At 38.1% G+C, this 24,427-nt stretch overlaps 1 protein-coding gene across 2 annotated transcripts; it reads right to left on the bottom strand.

Moving 5' to 3' along the window:
* Nucleotides 1–1,402: 1,402 nt before the first annotated feature.
* Nucleotides 1,403–23,457, bottom strand: COPS2 (COP9 signalosome subunit 2). 2 transcript variants are annotated; one of them, XM_032699604.1, is made up of 13 exons: nucleotides 23,290–23,422; nucleotides 14,634–14,747; nucleotides 13,506–13,583; nucleotides 12,774–12,899; nucleotides 11,384–11,494; nucleotides 11,197–11,274; nucleotides 10,168–10,342; nucleotides 8,994–9,172; nucleotides 8,810–8,862; nucleotides 6,592–6,689; nucleotides 4,888–4,970; nucleotides 3,762–3,820; nucleotides 1,403–2,967 (listed from the first exon to the last, which is right to left on the bottom strand). In XM_032699604.1, exons 1-13 carry the CDS (start codon nucleotides 23,341–23,343, stop codon nucleotides 2,823–2,825), a joined length of 1,353 nt encoding a protein of 450 aa, XP_032555495.1. In that variant the 5' UTR covers nucleotides 23,344–23,422; the 3' UTR covers nucleotides 1,403–2,822. The 2 variants fall into 2 exon arrangements, with proteins under 2 accessions (XP_032555495.1, XP_032555496.1); XM_032699605.1 differs by having other exon boundaries at nucleotides 2,280–2,967; nucleotides 11,384–11,473; nucleotides 23,290–23,457.
* Nucleotides 23,458–24,427: the final 970 nt, after the last annotated feature.

Below are 24,427 nucleotides of genomic sequence, written 5' to 3'. Positions count from 1 at the left end.
GCGTTTCCTGAAAAAAATTTCATTCACCCTCTTCCTTCAACTGCTTGTTCACCTTTCCTGAGCAGGCAGAAATGACACCAGAGCCAGATCTACCAGGGACCAGGTGGGCTACAGCAACTACTGGCGATTTCTGCTGCTGTTGTGTGACAACAGAGCTCCTCTGTATTTCCCCACAGAAAATTCTCATCTTCCAGGCTAAGAATTATGAGAACTCAGAAAAGGAGTAGAATCCCTTAGGGATCACATAAATCTTCATTATGTGCCTAGAGCACAGCTGCTAAGGCACTGTACACATGAGTAAGAACTAAAACATGCCAAAACACGCAACAATTTATTAGAGGTAGACTGACGCTTTTTCGGTCTAAAAAACATCGCTACCCTCACCGCTCAAACTGAGGGTCCTTCACAAGCTGGACAATTAGAGCTTCAGAACAAAAAGGTAAAACAAGGGAACTAGATAGAAGGACAAGATTTACTGCAGTATTCCTGTCTCCTTCTTGATAAAAATCCAAACATGCCTCCCTAACAGACATGGCTGGGATGGGGAAGGTTACAGCAGGTACAAGAGACAAAGTCAAGATGACTTTTTTATTGTCAGTGACTGTAAGTTTATACACAGTTCTCCTTCTTTCCCTCCTTTAGAAGACCCATAGCAAGGGTGGTGGGAAATGGCAGGGAAAGGAAACATATTCAAATAGCTGTCACTGTCCCTGTCTCCATGGGAAGGAGAACCTTGAAAGAGCTGAGACAGTCCCTTGTTCCCCAGGGAGAAAGAACCTTGCAAGATTCCCTATCCAAGTTAAAGTCTCTGGATCTGTAGCTAAGGGTCCCAATTACTGTGTAGTATTGTTAAGTTCAACTTCACATAACCAGGTATTATTGGAATGTTCAAAGTAAAAACTATGTTACACATCACAGCATTGTAAGGAAACAACACACAATGTGCTTTTTAGTCAATGTTATCTGCAGATTTTACAAAGGAAAAAAACCCTTTGCTTAAAAACTAAGTTCAATTTATATTCTTATTTTACCACTGTTTTAAGTAAGTGGATAAATTAAAAATACCTATGGGTAAAAAAAAAAAGCATTAGTGAAGAAGAAATGCTCACCCAAGATTCAGCATTGTGCTACTCATGGTACACATTAAGCTTTATTGTGTAAACTCTAGGAAAAAAAATTCACTTGCTTTGACAACAGCAGAGGAAAATAATTTTCTAAGGGCCATAACTATTCTTCAGATGAAAATAAATTTTATCCTATTTAGTTACACCCTGTTACCAATTTAAATCCTGCTCTAGAACATTGAGTGTACCACAGTGCCTTGCATGTATGTGATGGACATGTGTAATTTATTAGGCTTTTTCACTATTTTTGGGGTGGTGTTAATTGCTCTACATACTTATTTTTCCTTCTACCATTACAATGTCTGTGTGTGGCACTGCTTTGTGTACCATCACACACTACTCTCAGTTACAGAAGTGACCCTTCAAAATTCCTTCTACATTTGAGACCTGCAGGAGAATTTTTCTGTCAGCTGCAGACAATCTGCTACAGGAATAAAAGGTGCTGTGGTCACCACTGCAGCTATATTTTAAATGGATCTGATAATCCCAAAATCTTAGGACACAAAAGGCAGGTCCCTACTATGTGGCAGGAGTTCAGGACTTGAATAGCAGCTCTGAAGGGACTATGACACATTCAAACATTTGAGAAGAGATTCCATTATGACCAATGTCACGGTACTTGGGCCCCACTCCAAACCCACAGTGTCATTTTATATACACTGAATCCAGTCAAAAAGACCACAGGTCAGGCAAAGAGGGTCTGCACTTCTATTCCCAGGGTATTGCTTGGCAAACATGCATTCTTAAAATAGCAAAATAAAACCCGAGCAAATCCCTGAGAGATGCCAAATACCCACCAACGTAACCAGACAGGGCTGATAATGGTTTGGCATCTTGCAAGCTGAAAGTCAGTTAGCAAGACTGCCAAATGTCAGCTCTTTAGTATTTATGTTTCACTGTTTCAAGGGGGGAAAAAAGAAAAATCAACAGCACGTTTATCAAGGCGTTCAGACTTAAAATCTCCATATTGTCCTTCACAAATGAGATGAGGATCAAGTAATACCTATTTTTGAAGTAGTATCTATTTTCTTTTAAAAATAACACAAGAAAAATTCAAGTATAATGAAAGCACATCAAGAAACAACTGTACAATTTCTGAACTGCACTGTTTATTTTGCTGCTTGAAACCTAAGTGACAGTATGCCACTATAATTATGGGGTTTCTTCTAAACCTTTACTACACTGCAGGTACAGAAATATACGGACACATTTTTGGAGAATTGACATTTTGCAAAATGCAGCAAACATTTCAATTTATACATGAGAAAAGGAAGTGTTCAAAAGGGTATGCATTTCAAGTTATTGCAGGTTATTTCTGTGAGAGAATTTCTGCAGGTAAAACATGTTTAAATTTAACCAACAGTAATGTGTCAGTGTATTTAAAATCATGACAAAAATCTTCTCTCTGGTCATCAATTGCCCCTTGACAAATTACTAGGATGTTGTATGTTTAGGGCAAGATGTCAATACAGCATAAATCCCGTGGCATTTTGGTTTTCTTCTGGAGATTAAAGCTGTTTTTTTTCTTGGGATAAATGCAGCAGCAAAACACAAACCAGCTGATCAAAAAAGCACTTCTGCCATAACTCCAATAATTTCAGGGCACACCAACCGACAGTAGTTTTGCCATTCCCAGTTCTTTTAAGGTTTACATCACTGCACTGTTGCCTTAAGTAGTTTGTAGAAGCTTGTTTTCTGTTAGGCCAGCTTGCTGACTACAGCCTGGTTGAGAGAATTTAGTTGGTTGGTCCATTTATCTAACGCAGTATACCGGGCACCGCCTCTCTTCTGGTGATCCAGTTCTAGGAGCTGGTTGACTTGATCAATTCGGCCATGGATAGTGCTGGAAGCAAAGAAATAAAACCTGTCAATTGCTAATGAAGGTGGAAATAGGAACTAACAATAAATCAAAGGTAAAATAAGAGGTCTGATACAAGAGGGATAGAAAGGCCATTTCAGAATTTGGCACCTTTATAATTATTGTCCTGGGCAGTCCTGCCTATTTAGCTGTAACCATGATTGGAAATCAAATGAACTAATTCATTGGGCAATGCACATTTTATCTGCTTAACTATGACCCACACAAAGTCTAAAGCAGTATGAGGTAAACAATTCTTCAAAGTCAAGGAATCATAAAAAATGGAGATTTATGTCAAAAGAAATTAAAAAAATATAAACTCATGTATGGATTTTATTTTTGCAGTAGATATAACAAGTTACCCTCCAGAAAAATAGGTTTTAGAAATTGTAGTCAAGTTTTTCCAGTTAAGGAGAGCAGACTACTAATTTGTCAGCTGGAAAATATACTCAAAAATATACATGGGTATAAGCAACAATTACTTAGAATAGTAACTTTTAGAATAGTAACTTTCATAATTTCATAATAATTCAAGACACTTTATTATGTAATTAAAAATTAAAATAAAAACATGCCACTCAATCTCTCAGTGTCATTTTCTTGGCTCCCATCTTTCCAACATACTCTACTGCTCATAAACAAATCCAAAGTCAGCATCATTACCTTTCACTTCTAGAATCAACTAGTATTGTCACAATGCACCAAAACAATGTGTTGTTGCTTCTTGTATAGTTTATTTTAAAGTAATCAAAGATCAATAATCAAAATAAAGTACATACTTATCCAATATGCACTGCACAAGCAAGCTTTCCACATCAGCTACATCTATGTTTAACTCCTAAAAGAAAAAGAAAACTCATTATGTTGCCATCATGTTTTGCAACATTAAAACCCTCCAATCTTTATTTTCATATACAGAATTTGGTTTCATTTCTGTTTCTTACTGTTCAAAAGTATTAATGCAATAATGATCTATCAAGCAAAAGACCTCCACCAAAGTACAAGTGGCCAAGAATCAAGAGATCAGTAACTTCTCAGAAAAGGCTGAAGCAAAATTTTGGAAGCTCCAGAAATGAGTTCCTTTACTGACTTACTGAAAAAACAAACAGATAAAAAATATCCCAAACAACAACAAAATAAACCACAACCACAAAACCCCAGGAAATAAAATAAGACAGTAATTATCAGGAAAGAATGGATCTACACTCAAAACCATTTAGAGACATAATTGCATCTTCTGGCTCAAGCAAGTTCTACACATGCTAAGTCTAATTTAAAAAAAAAAGGCACACAGAGTTCTAAATAGAATTTAAGGATAAAAAATAGGCATCTCTAATATTTCATGACACATTCTGTAATGCTGTGAATTTTTGCAAGCAAAATCACAGACCCACACGAGATGGAAATAATCATCTCTTATCGTTGGGGTTTGATTTTGTTCTTTCCAGATTAGGCAATGAATTCAGTGATTCTATGATAATGGTTGGTTTGTTCTACTACCACAGTTCTGTAACTCATACAACACAGACATTCTAAGATACCTTCTGAACAAAAGGAATTCAAATTTTAATTATGTTCATAAAATTTACATTCATAATCACATTTTTAATTATACAAATTCCACTTTTTATATTTCTCTTCAGAAATGCGATTTTCCACACCAAGTAGAATATGATAATTGAGTATTTTAGAAGTATATCATAGTACATATTATAAAAAGCACTCAGATGACACTTGAAATTTACTTTCTTTTCACTGCAAAGCTGCCAGCAGTGCATCAGTGCTACTTTATGGTGTAGAGTGTATTTTAGATGATCTATTTCTGGAAGCACTGTATTTATTTAAAAGCTTTTATTCACTATTAATCATTTATTTAAGCAAATGCAAGGCTCCACTGACACATACCTTAGAAATAAAAGGAATATGTATTCTTGTGTAAGGCTTAATTAATTTTATAAGCACTTGTGTTCTGATGTTTCGCAAAAGCTCTGTAGAGAAGAAAAAATAAACACTGTAAAAACAACAGTACTGAAATAAAGATGCAACACCACTCCATAGAGAAAGATATCCTAAATACCAGCATCTTTTAAGGTGGTAATTCAGTGGGTGGGGAAGCACAGCAGAATCCAAGGGATCCAAACAACGTGCAACCCTGAAGGTGGACACACAGAGTCAAAAACTGTTTAAACATAGAGCAACATGTTCTCTGGTAAAAATTTAACTTATTCAAACTAACTGCATAAGTCCTAGAGATTACTGCATGGTATGTCTGTCACTCTAATTTATGTGTTGTACAAAAGTGAAAACTGGTATTTTTAAGGATATGCAACTAAAAAAGTCTGTGTGCATTTAACTTCATGGGGAATATTCACATTTAAAGTGAAAAGATCAGGGCCTAATGGTATAATTATGATGAAGAACTGAAACAGTATAAAAGAATCTGCATGAAGTGTCTGATTTTGCTTCAGTAAAGTAATGCAGTAACTGTTTTAGAATTTTTTTTACGTTATTAAAGGAAGCTGGGATAAAATGGAAGCATAAATTACAATTATAAATTAATAGGAAAAAAAAATCTAGATCCATTTTTACCTAACTAGTTACACAAGGACTGTTTATATAATAAAAAAACCACTGAAGACCAGATTATGTGTCTCAATAAAACTGAGGAGATTAAAACAATGAGGCAAGGTATGTAAACATTACAGTCACGACCAAGTCATGTATCACCACTGAGTGAAAAAGATGAGACATCACTAGCACATAATCCTCTTCAATTCTTTGATTCAACTGTCCTTCTTCTCTTGCTTTTCAGTTCTGTCACATCTTCTTCCTCAGGCATCCATCTCTCTAATCTTACAGTTTCCCTCCAAGACTTCGAAGCTCACCAGTAGTCAACATGTAGCAGCAGTAGCAGGGTTATATTTAGTTTCCCCTGCTGTTTGCCATGTTCTCTTTTACAAACAAGAATTACAGGAAAAGCAGGTCTCTGGATTTAACTCTTTTTTTCATATAACTGTCCAGCTAAATGATCTTGCAATGCCACAGTAACACCTACTCTTGGAATTATTAGTCACCTGAAGAACTGGGCACTACGTTCAAGTGAAGAGACCTCTCAGTTCTCAAATACATGAAAAAATGCAGGAGGAACTTTATTTTATCATGTTATGGGAACAGAAAGGCATGTGTTGATATGTTCTCCTGGTTTATCAAGTATAGGTACTGTAAGTCCAAAAATTTTTTACAAGCCACCTTTACAGGTAAGGGCTGCTCTCATTTCACCCTTACAATGGGAAAAAAACCCCAAACCACTCAAAATACACAGTGTCTTAACACAACCACAGATATTATCTTAGAACATCCCCTCTTGCTAGAACTTTCTCCACCATTCCTGCAATTCTTCACAGACATGCCACATGCCTGGATGCATGCTGGCCTTGACCAACTCCTAAGGAACTTGTAAACAGTAAAGGAATTGTCAACAAGTAATTACAAAGAACTCTCAGTCTGCCAAAAAGAAAAGTAAACCATGGGGAAGAAAAAAAATAGAAAAAAGCCAGCAGCTTACCAAGGAGTGAAAACAAAAAGGATTAAAACAGCCTTCAAAAATACCTTCAATGTGCTCCCTTATGAAGGGATCGTCCATGATGTTGCTGTGATTTGTTTTCAGAATCTTCTCAAATTCAGTGATGTCATTATTCTGATAGGCACTTCAGAAAAAACAAGAGACTGAATTATTATTCTAAAAGTTACACACTTATGTAAGAGTATGTTCTACATCTTCTATACAAACATGTATTAAGCGTTGGTGGCAAATAATTACATTCAGAACCTTTATAAGCAAAAAACTCTCTCAAGATGAAACGCAACAGAAATGACCTTTCTCCTATTTCAATTTTAAGAGCATTTACTAAAGTTTAGTATGAACATTTAGTCATTCCACAAGTGCACTCTAGTTTCAAAACTTTTGTACTTTCTGTACTTACTTCTTTAAAAAAGCCTAGACCCTAAAAATATCCAGTTTTGAAAAGTACCATTACATGAATTTTGGCTTCAATAACTCATAATTCACGGCAGAAATAAGAGCTAAAAAGAGCATAGAAGGCAGTTGCTGTCTCTACAATGTCCATCTTAAGCTGAATTCTAAAAATACAGAAAGATGGAAGAAATCCTGACTTCCAGGATTAACCATCAGTAATTCTCGCATAAAATTATGTTTTAGATTTTTATTTATACCTTATTTGTGTTTATATCCTTTAACTAGTCAGTCAATCTTGTTATCTGAGAAAGGGTTACAAACAGGTGGGTTCAGTAGTGGCACCACAGCATCATTTAAAGATCAAGAGCTGTAACCCCTGAAACAAGACCTTTTTCTTGAAATACATGCTTTCGACTTCTTTTTAATACTGACATCAAACATTTTAAAAACAACGTTTATTTTTCCTTCCTGGTCTGTATATTTTAAAACTGTTTTGAAACTGGTCAAAAAGATTCATCCTTTATTAAAATGGGCAAGAAAAAGACCTCTTACATTCAAGGTAGAACTTGAGTAGTTTATAAATGGAGTTATGTGAGTGGCATGGACTGTATCACATGAAACGAGTAAATTTTACTTAACAGTTAAAAGGAATTTCAGTTCAGTATATTTTATTGTTTATTTCAGAAGTCTCCTTTTATCATATGTAAAACACATAAGTTCCCACTGTATGGAAAGGATTAAAAACATAATTGTAATCTTTGAAATTAATTTTATCTTCTGCATATTTCTTATCTACACTGCTTTAATTGCATTATTAATTTTATAGAAGTAGTTATACTCAAATGTCAAGATAAAAGATATAAATTAGAAATATGAATAAAATCAGATTGGGTAAGGCCATCTGGAGTTCCTTCTGCCTCAAATTCACAAGGAACTATGACAGTGAAGTAGAAAAAACGCATCTAAAGTGGAATGAATTACTGGGAATAGTCTCTTAATGAACTGCCAAATAATTTATTCAACCACTGTGTCAAAAATGGATGAACATCCTCACTTCCAGAAACAATTTGTATGCATACAATGGCACAGCACCACAGCGGTGTCAGAGCAGGGTTTGTTCCAACAGATCAACTGTGCATTTCAGAACGTGAGCAGACACTGCTTCTTACCTAATGAAAAGGTGGGAAAGCTTTTACTATGTATTGTTTATTTCTTTTAACTTGATAAAGCAAAGGCAGGATAGAATGGATGGAATAGGGCAGTTTCAAAGCACAGTACACAAAACCTGCCTCAGTTCACTTTATTTTACTTATGATCTTAATACACTGGAAGTCCTCATATCACAGTTGCCTGTAAGAGGTAATTTGGCCTTCTGTTGATTTTCATGTGTGTTTGAAGGATAGGGGAGATCACCTGAGAGTTCAGTTTTTCTATTCCTAAATTATGAAGCTCCTTTAGTAATCACGACATATCCATGCATCAGCTTATTCTATTGGCTTTGGTATAACATGTCAGTCAACTTAGTCAGCCCTAAAGTCCAGTTGTAGTACAAGCTGGGACAGTTTCTATTTAAGGACAGAAATTAGGTTTTTGCCACTGCATAAAAATTTCAGGAGAGCAGAAGAAACAGCATGTCTCTTGTATTCCTACCTGGTATAATACAGATACTTTGGTATATCATACTAAGTAAGTTTCTTAAGAAAAACAGTACAAATATTTGCTCAATATTGATGAAATAACTGTCTTAGCTGTAGAGAGAAAAGCCATCTCTAAAAATATTTCATTTTTGGTTTGGACACTATATCTTTTTATTTTTTTTTGTTCTCTCCTCCAGAAAAATTAAAATCTTACCTTACTAAATTCGTCATTGCTAGAATCTCTGGATCATTTTTGTATGGTTTAGCCTACACAGAACAGAAAGCACAATATGCAAGCTTAGATTTTAAATATTTTTTTTCCATTTTCATCTTTTGAATAATTTCTCTATAAACTCAGAGAGGGGGAGGGGGAATGTGAAGGAAAAAGAAAAAAATACCTCCTGAGAGTCAAATGGATTTATTCCAGACTTCATGAGCATGTTCGCTAAGACCAAGTATTTTAAGCAAGTGGTTCTTCTGGGGCTCCCTGATTCATCATAATTCTTGAATGCTTCAAAAAAATCAGTATGTGCCTTTTCAAACTCTCCTTCTCTTAAGTGCATTTTGCCTCCACATTCTGAAAAGAAAACACAGATGAAGAGAAAAGGAACACTGTGTGCTTGTTGCTGACTACAGTAATTGTACCCAAGTTCCACGCTATTTCTAAATAGATTACTGAAATATTTTCAGAAGTCATTTCATTCTCTGAAATCACCAGGAAAAAAAAAGCATTAGGGCCTTCACATACAGCGCTGTCATTTGGATAAACTCATTCCAAAGAAGAACAAACAAAACCCAACCCACATCGTAAAACTGAAAGAACACTAATCCTCATAGCCAATAATTAGTTCAACCCTTATGTTAAAATACTCTAAAAACTGAAATGGAATTTATCTCCATTTCAATGGCAACAGACTTCCTATATTTATGGAATTTTCCCTATCTGTTGAGCAAAACTGCACAGAAAAACTGAGAAATACTCTCTATCTCCTGAAGTACCCACTGCTGCCTGATTGTCTGTGCAAGTGCCTACAGCAGTGGAAGGAGGAAGGCACAACAGTATTCTGGAGAAGGGGGTTTTTCTCAAGACACACAGCATGTTTCCACTACAATTCATCACTGCAGATAATAAATAATATTTTCAAGTACATCTTAAAGCCCTTCAGTTCCTGCTGAATTTCAGTGAGGTGAGACATCGAGCACAGATTTACCAAAGGGGATTACAGAAACAGCAGTCCCTTCTGCCAGCAGCCCTTCCTGTCAAGCCTTTGTTTTTATCCCCTGAAAATGCCTTTGCATTTATCTTTTGTTGCTTGCCGTGGTGCCAAACAGCTCAAGTCTTCCTTTTTGCTTTCTACTGCTTCTTTCCTAACATTTATATGGCCAACTGTCCTGCCCTCCTGACCAGTGCATCTGGTACTCGGGCACCAGAACAGCAGAGCTACGTCCTACACGATGAGACCACAGCCTCTGAATCTACAGGATCCTCTGGAAAAAACCCATTAGTTCTCAGATTTTCATAAAACTAATCTATGCAACAGAAGTTAAATGAAAAATTCAAGGTGAACTTGCCTCTGATAACTCCCATGATCAGCGGATGAGGAATGGCTGACTTGATGTGCAATGACTGTTCATATAGTGCTTTAAGCTTTTTGTTATTTTTCTGTGCTGTATACATTTGAATTTCCAAAGCATAGATTTCCAATAGTTGAGTACCTTTTTTTAGATCATCTTCCCCATCATCAGTCTAGGACAGATTAAGTAATAAATACTGTGAAATTTTAAGAGAACAGCAATTTCAGTTTTATACTAGTAAAAAACCTGATTACCAAATACTCTCAGTAATTTCCTGTCAGAAATAGGAATATTCCTAAAACTCTGCAATTTTGATACAACTCTTAACAGAAAACATAATACTTGAAGAACTTATCACAGGCCAAGTTTTGAAGCCCTTTATTTAAAACATCAGTATTTCTGTGTAATTAAATTTTTTTTCTTCAAAACTTTACCTGTTATTCTTTCCCACTTTGCTTAAATCACACTCTCAGTACATAAATGCAATGACTGACACAAATGCATATATACAGATAACACGTGCAATCTTCTGCTGCCTGTAACAGAACCATTTCCCAGACATTTGTAACCTGTTTTCCATACTGAAAGAAGAAAACTGTCACAAACACACACAGCAGGCTGCACGGCTAATTTATTTTTTCTCCTTCCAGATGGGAAAGTAACAACTGTACTTTCAGTTTTGAATAAAGCTCACGTGGAATCTTTGCTATATTTTAAAATGAATCTCTATGCATTATAGATAATTGATATGTGCTTCTCATCCTTGCACCTGACTGAAGAGCAACCTAATCAACAGCTGTGAATAATTTTTTAAAAAATCATCTTTAAGCAAGGAATAAAACACTTATCTTTTTTTTTTCATGTTATCAAACAGATAACAAATTAAATCAGGCACAGAATTTCTTCTCTCTGTACTAAAGCTCAGCAACACGCCCCAAAGGCCAACAACAGATGTAAAAAAAAAAAACCAAACCCCCAAAATCAATGTTGTTTACTAAGCCACAGTGATTAAAAATATAAAGGTACCTGGCACGACTGATGCAGCTGACGCAAAATCTTTTGTAACTTTCCATATTCTTCTCTTTCTAAATATAATTTGCCAAGCTGTAATGAAAAAAGAATTGAAGTACTGAGGTCTATTAAGATTTCACAAGTATAAGAGTTAGCTGAAGGTGTCAAACAAAAGCAAAAAAGAGTAAGTTATATATTTTACCTTTGTGTTTGTCTTAAACCACAATCTATCATTCTTAGCATCTTTCAGAGCTTCAAGTGTTGTTTCATAGAATTCCTGAAGCAAATCCATCTGGCATAAAAAATCAGAATTCTATAATTGTAAACAGCAAATTTGTACCTGTTAATAAAGTCAATCTGAACAAACTAAAAGTGCATGCTTGAACTTCAAAATAAGAAAGGTATTTGTATCTTACTGAATGTCTGCATTTAAACTGTAAAGAGCTTCTAAAGTAACAAAACTAACTACACTTGTTTTTCTTATATGAAACATACAATTAAAAAGCATTCACATTCCAAGATTTCCACCCATCTGTGAAAAATGAAAGGCATCTTATAAGAGCCCATCTTATATAACCAAGGAATAGAATTCTGATGTTGTGTAACAAACACAGGCAACATTGCTCCTACTTAAAAAGAAGAAAACCAAAAATGATTTACATATCAAAAAGAAAATATACTTTACAAAGAGAGGAAAATGGTCAAAGGAAAAGATCCCTTCTCCTTTCTGTACTACCAATGCTGAGTGAAAGAAACCTCTTGAGTGTATCAAACCTTTTCTCTGCACAAAACCCAAAAATACAACATCTAAAATGGAAATCATAGTGCTGAATGTTACCTTTTACAAGGTAAAACAGAGAATGCATTAGTATTGTTTATAGCCATAGTTCTTTTGGGGATAGCAGATCTGTGACTATACATAAAATTAAGATTTCCAGATTGTCCCTCCAGGCCTGGCTCAATTGCATTTAGACCAGAGACTAATCTTTGCCAAGAAAGGAATAGTCTAAGACAATCCTTTAGACCTTAAGGGTAACCAACCACTCAGCTATTAAACCTTCACTTCCTAAGAGTAGCAGGACAGGAAAGATTGTGATAATGACTGAAGAGTCATCACTAAAGACCAGTGATCCTCCCAGGCAGTCAGTTAGGGGAGCTTCCTACTCTCTGTAAAGCTTCTACACCAACACAAAAGAAAAGGAGCTGGGCTGTGACCATGTACCTCACTGGCACAGGTCACTCACAGAAGGCAGCATTTCACACCAACACTTCACTACAAAGATTCCCCTCTCCCCCCCCAAAAGTAAAAAAAAAAAAGTATTGTTTAATTAAAAATTACTTTGAGAGGACACTGGATACTGTGCAGCTAATATGCTAATAAAAAAAAAAAGTATTTATTTATGAGCATAGAAAACCCAGGTAAGTATTGCCAAAAAAGGACAAATTTATGAAAAGTTATCTGTTTTAACAGAATCCACAAAATGTGGGAAATATATTCAATCTAAGATCAAAAAAGCTCAAACCAAACACAAAAGTCCATAGTTAAAATGCAAAACAGAAAACCATGAAGATGAAAGAAGTGATGATCCAACCTGCTTGGAAGTAGAGATATAATCAAGAATAGAATTGATGGATTTTTCAGAGTAATTCCTTGTAACTGCACTCCGTATGTAGGTCAGTAGCTGTTTATACCTATTCATCATTTCAGGGAAGTTAGTCTAAAAGAAAAACAAAATTACATTATAATTTTTGCTTTAATGATTAAAAACTGAGTTGTATCTTGCAAGTGCATACAGGAAAGAAAGCATAACAGAAGGACTATGCAGTAGTGAGTGGTTGCTATTTGAACTTCTACTTCACCACATTATTCATAAGCAGCAGAATCAGAAATAACTTCATCAGCACTGCATGGAATAGACATTTAAAATATTTATCTCAGTGAAGAAAACAGAGTTGGCCATACAACTGTTTGGAACAGCTGCACATGCACCATATAAATGTTTCACTGCTCTGTCTTGGTGCAGGACACACACACAAGAACATGAACATTTTCACTGGTGTGATACCTCAGGACAGCAGGGACTGAGCCTCAGACTTTCAGAGAGTATCAGCTGACTACAGCAGCTATTTTGCATCCACTTTGCCTTTAACTTGCAACCACCCCATCATTTTCCTGCCAGGTCTGTAGTAGCCACTAAAGGCTGCAAAAGACAAGTTCTGGCAGATTTAGTTGTCATGGGGGTAAATCAGAATAATAACTTAAGGTCTCTGGATCAAATATGTATTTATGCCATTTACTCCCAAGTGATAGCTGGAATTCCTACCAATTTAAAGTTTATTTTAATCATCTGCTTCAGAGCTTTGAATCCCCATTCTCCTTTTTCACCTTCGAGCTCCAATACCTGAAACAGAAGAATTTTTTGCACAATATTTATAAAAGCTTTATTCAAACTTAAATCCATTTTATATCTTGTTTAAAATGTACATATCCCACACATGCCTTTCCCCCCCCACTTTGTTCCTTACCAAGTAATGTTTAACTCTGCCCTGTTCTTCGATTTTACTCTTTCCTGGTATTATTGAAAAGATTAGTGAGAGGTTTGTATCTTACAAGTTTTCACAACTTAGCTGCTGTAGGGAGGGTGAATGTGATTGTTGTTGTTAGCAGCAAACACTAAACTTCAGTGCCAAACACTAAACTTTACCACTGCTCCATAAATACATATGCACAAAAAAGCTTTAACACCCCCTGCAAAACTGACTCAACTCAATTTTGACTAAATTAGTTAAATAAGAACAGTTCTGAATTACACACAGCAGAAAAGCTTCCAGGCTTTAATGTAACATAGTTAAGGGAATGTTTCGTAAGTAAAAATTCTGGAAAGTTTTTTTGAAGTCATGTATATAATTCTGTTATGCACTATAAATAAGCCAAGAAATGCAAATACCTACTTTTCCTTTAAAAAGTTACATCTAACATACTGCTTTCTGGTAGCAGTGTGCAAACAAAAAATTTAAAACTGAGATGAAGAAAAGAAACTCTGTGTCACTTAGTATTTATACATTTAATGCTTTGGAATCAGATAGCAAACCAAATATAATATGTTACATAAACCACTTGGGAAAACACCATTAAAAAAAAAAATGGATCTGGCTTCTATTGTTGACACGTGAAAACACATTTAGAACTGTTCAATTAACTTAGTAAATCCTGAAGATGAAAAACTCAGATCTGTGATAAAATAAGACTATTTCATGTCCTATTTATGATCCCTAAGAATGGTCCTGAAAGGCAGTCAGCCAGGAGTTTTAAATTGTCCAGTGATAAACTTAGCACAGTAGTAAACCTAAAAATTATTCTTAAAATTCCAGAAAATGACTCAAATGGTAAGCAAGTATTTTAAAATGTGAATTAATATAAAAAGAGGAGATAGAACATAAAGATGCAAAACCTTCTGAAAACTGCTTAATGCTGCTTTGGGATCATCTTCCTTCAAAGCTTTGGAATTGTAGTATTGATTTTCCAGATCCACATTTGGTTCAGAATTGCTGTCCTCAGAATATTCCTACATTTTAAAGGGGGAAAAAAAAGAGAAAAAAAGAAAGGTTCAGAACATCTAATAATCTGCTGAAAATGGATAAAATATAGTAAGACATTGCTCCAACTGATACGGAATGCTTGGGAACTAACAGGAAACGTTCGGTTTTAGAGCATGTGACAGGTCCGGACCCTTATGGTGATTTAATCTCTCCCATTACCAGACCAGACTCACCAACCACCAACATCTGCCTGCCAGCAGATTTCTTTCTGCATTAATGAACTCACAGCTCTACCAGCTTCACCTTTATGACAAGTACAGACTGTATTGTTGGAATTCTGCCAATGCCCGTGTTTAAGGACAGATGCCCACTGGTTCTCCAACAGGCACCCTGTTCTACCACCTCTGCCATCCCCAGAACAGACTGGGGCTGAGCTGCTGCACAGGGAATGATTCAGCTATGGAGGATATCAAATGCTTCCATGAATCTCACTCCAATCTGCCTTTTTATGCCACAACGATTCATACTTGTGTAAGGAAATTAAAAAAAAAAAAAGAATAATGAGAACACCAGCTGCTTCTGTGCTGAGAAGCAGGAGATGATTGAGAAAATGCTAAGGATGCTGCCAAAGACAGTGGGGTGGGGCACAGGCACAATAATTTAATCAAATAATTACCCATCATGTACACTGGTGCCAAACAAATTGAAGTATTTACTTCTACCAATTATTACTTTATTTCTTAAAAAAGTACTCCGAGACTTTTTTCTGATGAAAATTCCTCAACACATTTTATCTTTTGCTGAAGGACAACGTTGTGTGTCTGAATTACAAAACACTAACAAAGCTAAAATAAGAATTTCATGTGAGTTTTACACGACTCAAAACCACTTCACACCTCTGAATTTTCAAGCCAACTCCTCTGAATAGGGTCCTTGTCTATTAGGAGATGAACTGTTTAACAGAATCTTTTTAAATCTGAAAGTTACTGTTGTCACAGTAACTTTCCATTGTAACAACATAAACAATGCATAGTAAGGTGCCCCTTTTTAGGTTGGATTTTATTCTTTTATTGTACTTTATCAGGCACATTTACTCTTTTGTTCATTCATATGTCCTACTATTAATGGACTCCTTCAAAACCATAAGAAGGAATGAAAAAAGATGAGATAAAAGAGAAGTTTTAAAATAGCTCTCTCCTCTCTGCACTGAAAGCAAATCTTCCAAAGTTTCAGTTTTCTAAAGTTCTAATGGAAAAATTAATCGTGGGAGCTCGCAGTTGACTCAGATTTTATTAAACACAGTACTTGAGACATTTGTCCTTCTACCTGTTAATGTTTCTATTTGTAACATGTAGGCAAGTTGCCCACGTATGTAATTATTTTCACTCCACAAAGTATTAGCATTAGTGAGAATGAATGGTCTCAATTCCACAAACCTGTTTTCTGAATTCCCACAGAGCTATAAAAACTTAATACTGAAAACAGCAAAGAAAACAGGAAGTGTCTCATTTCACTGGGCAGGCTTTCATTTTGGTCAGCTTGTTTTTGTGAAGTCTTTATTGATCCAGCTCTGGTGGAGCAGCAGCTACGAGTGCGTGAACATGATGTCAACAGCTGTATCAGGCACCTTATGGAAATACAGGCTGCCAAAAATTAAACAGCATAACATTTAAGATGTGTGTAATCAGCTGATGTCTTGTTTATGCTTAACTTGAACAATGGGGAATTATTTTTGGCAGAAGTGTCTATTTGTAAAGATAAAAGGAAAGCAAACTAAATTAATTCCTTTTAGGAGGCACTACGCTTTTTTAGCCTAAAGCCAGGAACATCTGAATTTTCTTCTTAGCTCTGGCAGGGATTCTGGATGTGGATTCATGCAAGAAGCCTTTTTTCAGATAATTTTTCTCAATGATACTTAAATATCCCATAAAGCTATTTTCATAATATTAATACATAATAAAGAAGAAGTGTTAAGTCTAGAGATAATTTTTTCCCCCAGTGGAAATGCTTTGAAATGCATCGAAGTCTCACAGCTGTATTTTTTCTTCACTTGATGCCTATTTGCCTCACATCAGAATTCAGGATGTTGATAAAGACTCAAAGTTTTAAGGGAGAAAATGTAAGGTGGTTACTTTAAAAGACATATTTAGACTTAATAGCTGTGAAGAAAACTTTCAAACCTTGAACTAAGTATGAGATGATGCCATTAATCTGTATATGAGATTGAAAAAAAAAATCAGCCATGTAGACACTGTATCTTAATTCAAGCTCTGATGCTCATTATATCAGTGGTGATAAATTCAGAAGGACCAGCACTCTGCCTTCTTTTGAGGCAGAGATGGCTTAGTGCAGTAGGATACAAATGTAAAAACATTCAGCTTCTGCCAAAAGCAAAAGGAAAGAAGGAGGGAAACATGAAGCTGTATCCTCAAAGGTGAAACTAAGAGAAAGATGCATTTCCTTCTCAGTTCTGGAAACAGAAAAGTTCTTTTAACAGTAAATTCAGACAGCAAAAGCCTAACCTTTCCTCACCCTCACTTTTAATGCCCCTGCTTCCTGCTTGAACAACCTTCCCAGCTCAACCCTTTTAGTTTAGAAGTTTGTTGCAAATTAAGTAGAAATATACAGTTTACAAAAAGGATTTCTAAATAACTCTAAGAATTTCTACTATAGGATCTAGACCTAACAATCTGCATAGTGACCAACACTCTTAATTAGAACTTCAAGATCAAGTATCACCTGTGTGATACTTTATCACCAGCTGATGTAAAAAAAAATCACAGGCCTAAGAATTTTTAAAATTAAGATCCTGGTGATATTTTTCAAATGGACATCAACATTATAAGTTCAAATGAAAAAAAAAAATAGCCTGAGTATGCAGAACTGATCTTTGAAAACCCCTGGGTTCTTCCCTGCTCAGAGATCAAACCAAGCAAGTGGGTTTTTTAATTAGTACTCGAAAAATTAGAAATCCCTGATAGAGTCTGGAAAAAATGGAGCTAAAGAGCTTAAGACATTATTTAAGTATTGTTCCATGTTCTAAATGCGTTCAGTTATAAACAACAGAATCCCATCCCATCACTTCTTGGGGGAAGAGAAATTACCACATTAGCTCAACTGTAATGGAGATAAAACCCCTGACATAGCTTACTCTCCCTGAACATAGTTCTTTCAGATAGTTTTATTAAAAGTTATATTAGTACCAAGGAACCAATTTAATTAACAAGTCTTTATTACATTACGTATTTTCATAAAATTCATTTTATCTAGTAAACAGCTATAAAACATTAAGCCTCAGATTCTAAAATGAGCACACACAGAAGTCAGTTCACCCCAGTCAGCTTTAATCATCCTTTTTAGTGCATGGATCCATTTGCTGTTTCTCCAGCAGCAAAGGCAGGTTAAGAGCTCCCAGATCCTCCCTGTCCATTTGTGGTCCCAGCATCCCTTTGCCCTTCCCTGCAGCAATTCAGGGGTTTATGCCATAGAGTCCTTGTGATGGCTGATCCTGCTGGGCTGAGACAGCAGCCCCCCAGTGCTCACTGTTTGTCATTCACCAGCTCTACAGGAACCAAACTATGCAAGCCTTTCTCAAAAAAAAAAGGTGGAAAGTAGCTATACAAAGATAACTTTCCAGAAGAAAGACACAATATAAAGAGATCTATTTCTGTAAAAATGAATCCTTCAAGGACATTGTTGAAAATACTTATTACTGTCAATTTTCAATTGCTGGTAATTTTACCAAATTTCAACCATTTGGCTGACTCAAACAATTTTTTTTTTTATGAAGTACAATTGTTTCTGAGAATAAGTCGGGTACAAATTTAGTTTTACTTCAGCTAACTCTGTTTCCTAACCATGGCATTCAGGAGGTCTGCTAAGCACAACTTTCTTTGCATTTGCTCTTCCTGGACCACTGGCCTGCAGGCATCAGGACAAAAAGCAAGTACCAGTTTCTATGAGCATTTGCTGCTGGTTTCCAGGCACATGAATATAAAGAAAGCAGTAAGACTGGAATGCGAAAGAGCAAGGAGGAAAAGAACAGAGGCAAACGCTGGGAGCAAAAACAAGAGTGTGATTTGTGTGAGAAGTCTGCAAGCACTCAGCCAGGCATTGGGAGGCCTGGTTTCTTTTCCACATTCCAGGTCTCTGCTCTTCTGTTCTACTCACTAACTCTGCAAGTCATCCCGTGCCTGCTGGCTCACACCAGGGCTGACACCAGGAATAGAAGGCTGTGAAACCAGCCATTTGCAGTGGTGTCAGAGGAGTCCCATGAAAGACTCTGCTCTGTCTTTAATTTTTTTTCCAGTTGGAAGATGCACAGAAATGAGACAGGAGACTGCAGAAGGAGAAACCTGGTATTATGACATGTAAAGAGTACAGTAAAAAGGTGCCTTTACTTTCTACCTCTGTCACCCAGCTCTCCTACAGTCACCTGCATCCTTTTCAGAAAGTCCAGTTTTGAGCGTAACTTAGATCTAATTTGCTTCTGTTAAGCACCTGCATATCAGATCCTGGAGAGCTCTGTTCTGAACACAGTGCTGAATAACTGTCAAAAAAAGCCAACAAAACCCAGAACTTACTGACACTTGTCACTGGTCAGACAGAAAGAATTTACTGACTAATTATATTCTCAGGCTTTTTACCTCAATACTTCCTTCTGAGACATTTCAATGAGCAAAACAAGCCCCATATATATAAATTCTGTGTTTAAAGATAAGTCTGAAGAGAATGCATAAAATAAAATCTCAGGACATATGCTGAAACTCTATAAAATATGAAACAGTAATTAATTCAGAGAACAGTACATCCTATGTCCTCTGTGAAGCTCACTTTTATTTTTTTAAATCACATACTAATGTAATTAAACATAACAAGGAAACAGAAGAGGGTAAACTGGATCTGCTTGATCTGGTATTTCTTTAGTTGTAAAAGCCTGTTTGTGCAGCACTATCACTTTCTTGTCTGCAACATATCTATGTATTTATTAAAATAATGGCAATATTGAAACATGAACAGTTGGGAAGAGGTGACAATATCTGCATAAAATTTCAATGCATCAATATAAGATAGGATAATTTCTCTACCTACTGACAAGATTGGTTATCAAGTTTGGTAACATAAAAAAATTCCTTTTGAAATGGAGTATATTTCTCTCTGTTGGAAATAAAGAATGAACCGATTCAGGTAGCTTGAAATAAATAATGAGAGTACCTATTTCCCAATATCATCACAGTCTGAAACAGGAAATCCTCAGTAATCTAAGGGGATGCTCCCCATACTTGAGCCATGCCAATCCTCATGAACCTGTAGCCCTCTCAGCAGGGTGCAAACTGATGGCTGTTCCTCAGAATTTTATCCAGCTTTTCCACTCAAGTCACTGAAGTCATACAACTCCATAACATAAAGAAGACCAGTTGCTCAGAAAACAGATTTGTCCAACCTTCCTTTAATTTTAAAGTTGAATTTCAGAACACGATACTTAAGAACACCACAGGCAAATTCCTTGTTTATTTAAAACAAAACAATCCAGTAGACGTACTACAACAACTGTCAATGTGTTTGTCATTGTGCCTGGAAGAATCAATTTCTGGATGAAGGCTGAGTTTAGCCTCAAAGTCAATTCCAAACATAGTCTTTTGTCCCAGACTGAAAACAGAAATGGAATTTACAATGGTCCTTCCCTCCCTGTCCTTCTCCACCCTCAGGCTGGATCTAGTAAAAAGAACTTGGACTGAAGTCATGTAAGGCACCTAAAAGCTAGAAATTCGAATTCAGAAATTAAACTAGAAATGAAAGTTGAGTGGTTTCCTAATGACCAGTAAACATTATTCTGTTCATTGAAGCATGAAGTGGAATAATCCATGTTATAATCAAGGCTGTCACTGCACATTAGCAGCAAACTGTGAATCTAGGTCCATCCACACAAACATAAATGGAATTTCTTCCTATATCAAGACTCCCAGTAAATAAAGTTAACTTCTCTAGGAGTGGCTGAGGTCATTTACATACAAAACCTTGACTTTTTACCCAATGAAAAACTAAATAGAAACAGTCAAGTACAACCTGTAAAGTGGGTAGTCTTCAATTGTTTAACAGCGTAGTAATTACTCTAATTATACAAAATTCCATGATGAAGCTGGGAAAGAGCTAGGCCTTCAGAATATCTGTTCACATTTCTATTCAAGTGTGAAACATTTGCATACTTAAGGAAATTTAACTGACTGGGTCTCCATAATCAGCAGGTCAAGTGCACATTTAAAGAGCCATAATCACTTCTAATAAAAGCTGACAAAATGAATTTTTTGGGGAGTCTTCAGTAAAACCGTTATGCTAGTAGCTACCCTGGGAAACCTGAACCTAGTTTCACCATACTGTATTTTCACAAAATTGCTATTTCTTCTTTCCTTAACTGTTTCTCTAATTACTGCCTCTCCTCCTATTCCTCAAAAAAAGTATTCACCCGCACTCACATGTGCTCCTTTATTTTCAGCTCTGCACTGGTCTAAGTATTTTGTCTTGTACTCATTTTTTTTGTTGCAAAGCCTTCTGCAGCAGCCTTTTCACTGAACTTGAGAATCATGCATCCCCTTATACAGTCTTCTCTTAATTTAACTAGATTTATATCGACATGAAAAGATGAAACCAGGCCCTATCTTCAAGGGCCTTAACTTTTTTCTGAAACAATTCTGTGGAACACTACAATTACAGTCTCAAGCACATTTGAAAACAACAGCCAATCACAGTCTGTTAGTCCTGGAATGCTGAAACCAGTCTAGCTGGAATATTTTGATTATTCAATTCTGGGAGCTTTTCCCCCCCATCAGTTATGCATTGAAATTAAATTTTAAAATCTGTAGCTTTAGTTAATGCTTTACATGGGAGTTACATACTGAAAGGAGAAAACTAACACGCTCCTAATTATTACAAGCAGTATTTTTAAATTTTGGAAAGGTCTGGGCTAGGGGTAATTAATGATGATGAAAATATTCCAGTGAAAGTACCTACAGTCAGAGGCTGAAACCTGCAACAAGCAAGACGTTTCAGGAAGGTTTTTCCAATGAGAAAGTACATACTTCAGAAGAAATAAATACAGGAAAAAGCATTAAACCATTCTTGGTGAAAACTGACAAAATGCAGCATGAATTTGAGCTGCAGTCTTACTCAAATTTGTACCTTTAAAGACTGAAAAATGCAATTCCAATGGCTTTTCGACATGTTCAGTTCTCATGTTATGGATGGATATTCAACATGAATTCTCCTCTGATTGTATCACATGTCAAAAAACCATAGTATTTTAAATCAGGACACCAATTTCAGTGTTAATGAAAATGAATGAAAATTCGGTTTTAAACAGTCTCTGTGTATTTCCTTCAGTAACCTCATTTTTGAAAGTCTGTGAATTCATTCATGGACTTAAGGGGAACACTAACAGTTCGTGGAACATTGACACAAGCAGCTCATAGAGTTATGATAACAACGCTGGTCATAAGCACTCCTACATGAACGAAAAAAATCCCTCAAAACCAAACCCAGGTGCTTTTATTCTGTATCTAACATCATCCAGCCATTCTGAGTGGCTCGTAATAAACACTGCCCAGAAACTATTTCAAATAAAATCAGGTAAGTATTTAAAGTGAATTCATAAGTAGCAAGGATTACCAAATAATTGTTAGAAAGCAAATCTTCCAGAAACAAGTGTCTGGAGTTTGCAGCACTGAAGCCTCAACCATACACAGGGTTTTTTTTAAATGTCTCTAGTTTAAAAACCTATGGAAAGTTCGTAAAAGCAGAAAAAAACAACAAGCAAGGGCAATATAAATAAAACCAATGAGAAAAGCAGCAATTTTTTTAACTGTAAAAGCTTAGGACAAAACCTGATGTCAACATTTAGTAAAATGTTAACAGGAAAACCCCCCCAAACCTTGCAATTAAAAACAAAACGGGGGTGGCAAAACGCTCGCTAAAGCTATAAAGACAAAAAGTTAAAAACAAGCGCACCTTTCAGCGTTTAGCGTCAGAAACCGGCCGTGTGGCCCCTTCTCCTCACCCCCTTTTCTCTTCCCCCCACTTTTCCCTCAGTTTGTCGCCCGCACAAGCACAAGAACCGCATCCACCCCCAAGGGCCTCTCGGAGCCGCGGGCGGGGAGGAGGGCGGGCAACTTTATCACTTTACTTCGTGCCCGACACTCGGGCCGGGGGCAGGAGGAGGGAGGGGGGGCAGCGCATCGGAGCCTGCCCTCACCCCGAGCCCTGCGGGGACACGGGGCCAGCCCGCGGGCCAGCCCGGGCCTATCCACCTGCCCGGCCCGGAGCCTGCTCCTCCAGGGAGAGGCGGCCGGGGGCTGCTCCCACGGCAGCACCCGCCCCTCGCACCCACCGCCCGCTGCCCGCGCCCTCCTCCCCGGCAGGGAAGCTCCTCCTGCCTGTCCGCGCTCCCTGCCGGGGCAGCCCCGGCGGGGCGGCAGCTGCGGCGGGCGCGCCGCGCCAGCCCCGGCCCGGAGCGGCTCCGCGCCGGCCGCGCCCCCGGCCCCACCGCCGAGCCCCCGCGCCGCCCCGCGCCCTTACCAGGTCGTAGTCCTCCTCATCATCGCACATGAAATCATCCTCCATGTCAGACATCTTGGCCGGAGGACGGGCGGGGGGCGGTGGCGGGGACGGCCCCTTCTCCCAGAAGCCCGCGCGGCGCTGCCCAATGTGGCTCCGCTCCGCCCGGAACGCGCTGCCGCCCGCGCCTCTCCCGCCCCCGGCCCGGGCCGCTCCGAGCTCAATCCGCGCCGCCCCGCCGCCGGCTGCCCTGCCCCTGGTAGCGACCGGGCCGTGGCAGCGCGGCCGGGCGGAGCCTGGGCTCTGCACGCCAGAGCTCCCCAGGGTCGCTCTGCCGCTCCTGCCGCCGGGAGCGCGCCGTGCTGGCGCCAGGGCCGCCCGCCGGATGCCCGCCTCCCGCGGGGGCTGCGGGTCCCTGGAAGGGTTCAGAAGGGTCGAGGGAGGTGATTCTGCCGCTCTGCTCAGCCCTGATGAGGCCACATTTGCAGTGCTGTGTGCAGCTGTGGGCACCTCGGTATAAGAGAGACATGGAGCTCCTGGAGCAGGTCCAGCGGAGAGCTACTGAGCTGGTCAAGGGTTTGGAGAATCTCTTAGGAGGAAGGCTAAGGGAGCTAGGCCTCTCCAGCTTCGAGAAGAGGCGACTAAGAGGGCTCCTCATTAATGTGTATAATTATCTGAAGGGAGGGTGTCAAGAGGATGGAGCCAGGCTCTGGTCCACGGTGACAAGCAATAGGACAAGAGACAATGGGCAGAAAGTGGTGCATGGGAAGTTCCACCTGAACACGAGGAAGAACTTCTTTACTCTGCAGGTGACCATGCACTGGAACGGGTTGCCCAGAGAGGTCGTGGAGTCTCCTTCACTGGAGATATTCAGGAACTGTCTGGACACAACCCTGTGTAATGTGGTTTAGGATGACCCTGCTTGAACAGGGACGTTGGACCAGATGACCCACTGTGGTCCCTTCCAACCTGACCCATCCTGTGATTCGGTGAAAGCCGGTCCAGACACTGGGACTGGCAGTGCTGCTCAGCCCTCATTGCAGCCCATTTGCCTCACTCGGTGCTGCTGAACAGTTTACGTGGGCTGTGTTTGCCATAAGCAAGTCCCGGAGCAGCAGTTTTAAAGGCCTGAACTGTTAAAATGCACGGGCCTTGCAAA

The sequence above is a fragment of the Chiroxiphia lanceolata genome, chromosome 12, assembly GCF_009829145.1.
Source record: "Chiroxiphia lanceolata isolate bChiLan1 chromosome 12, bChiLan1.pri, whole genome shotgun sequence".
NCBI classification, from domain to species: Eukaryota; Metazoa; Chordata; class Aves; order Passeriformes; family Pipridae; genus Chiroxiphia; species Chiroxiphia lanceolata.
The sequence above is the reverse complement of the archived record's forward strand: the minus strand, read 5'-3'. Positions and strand labels throughout refer to the sequence as shown.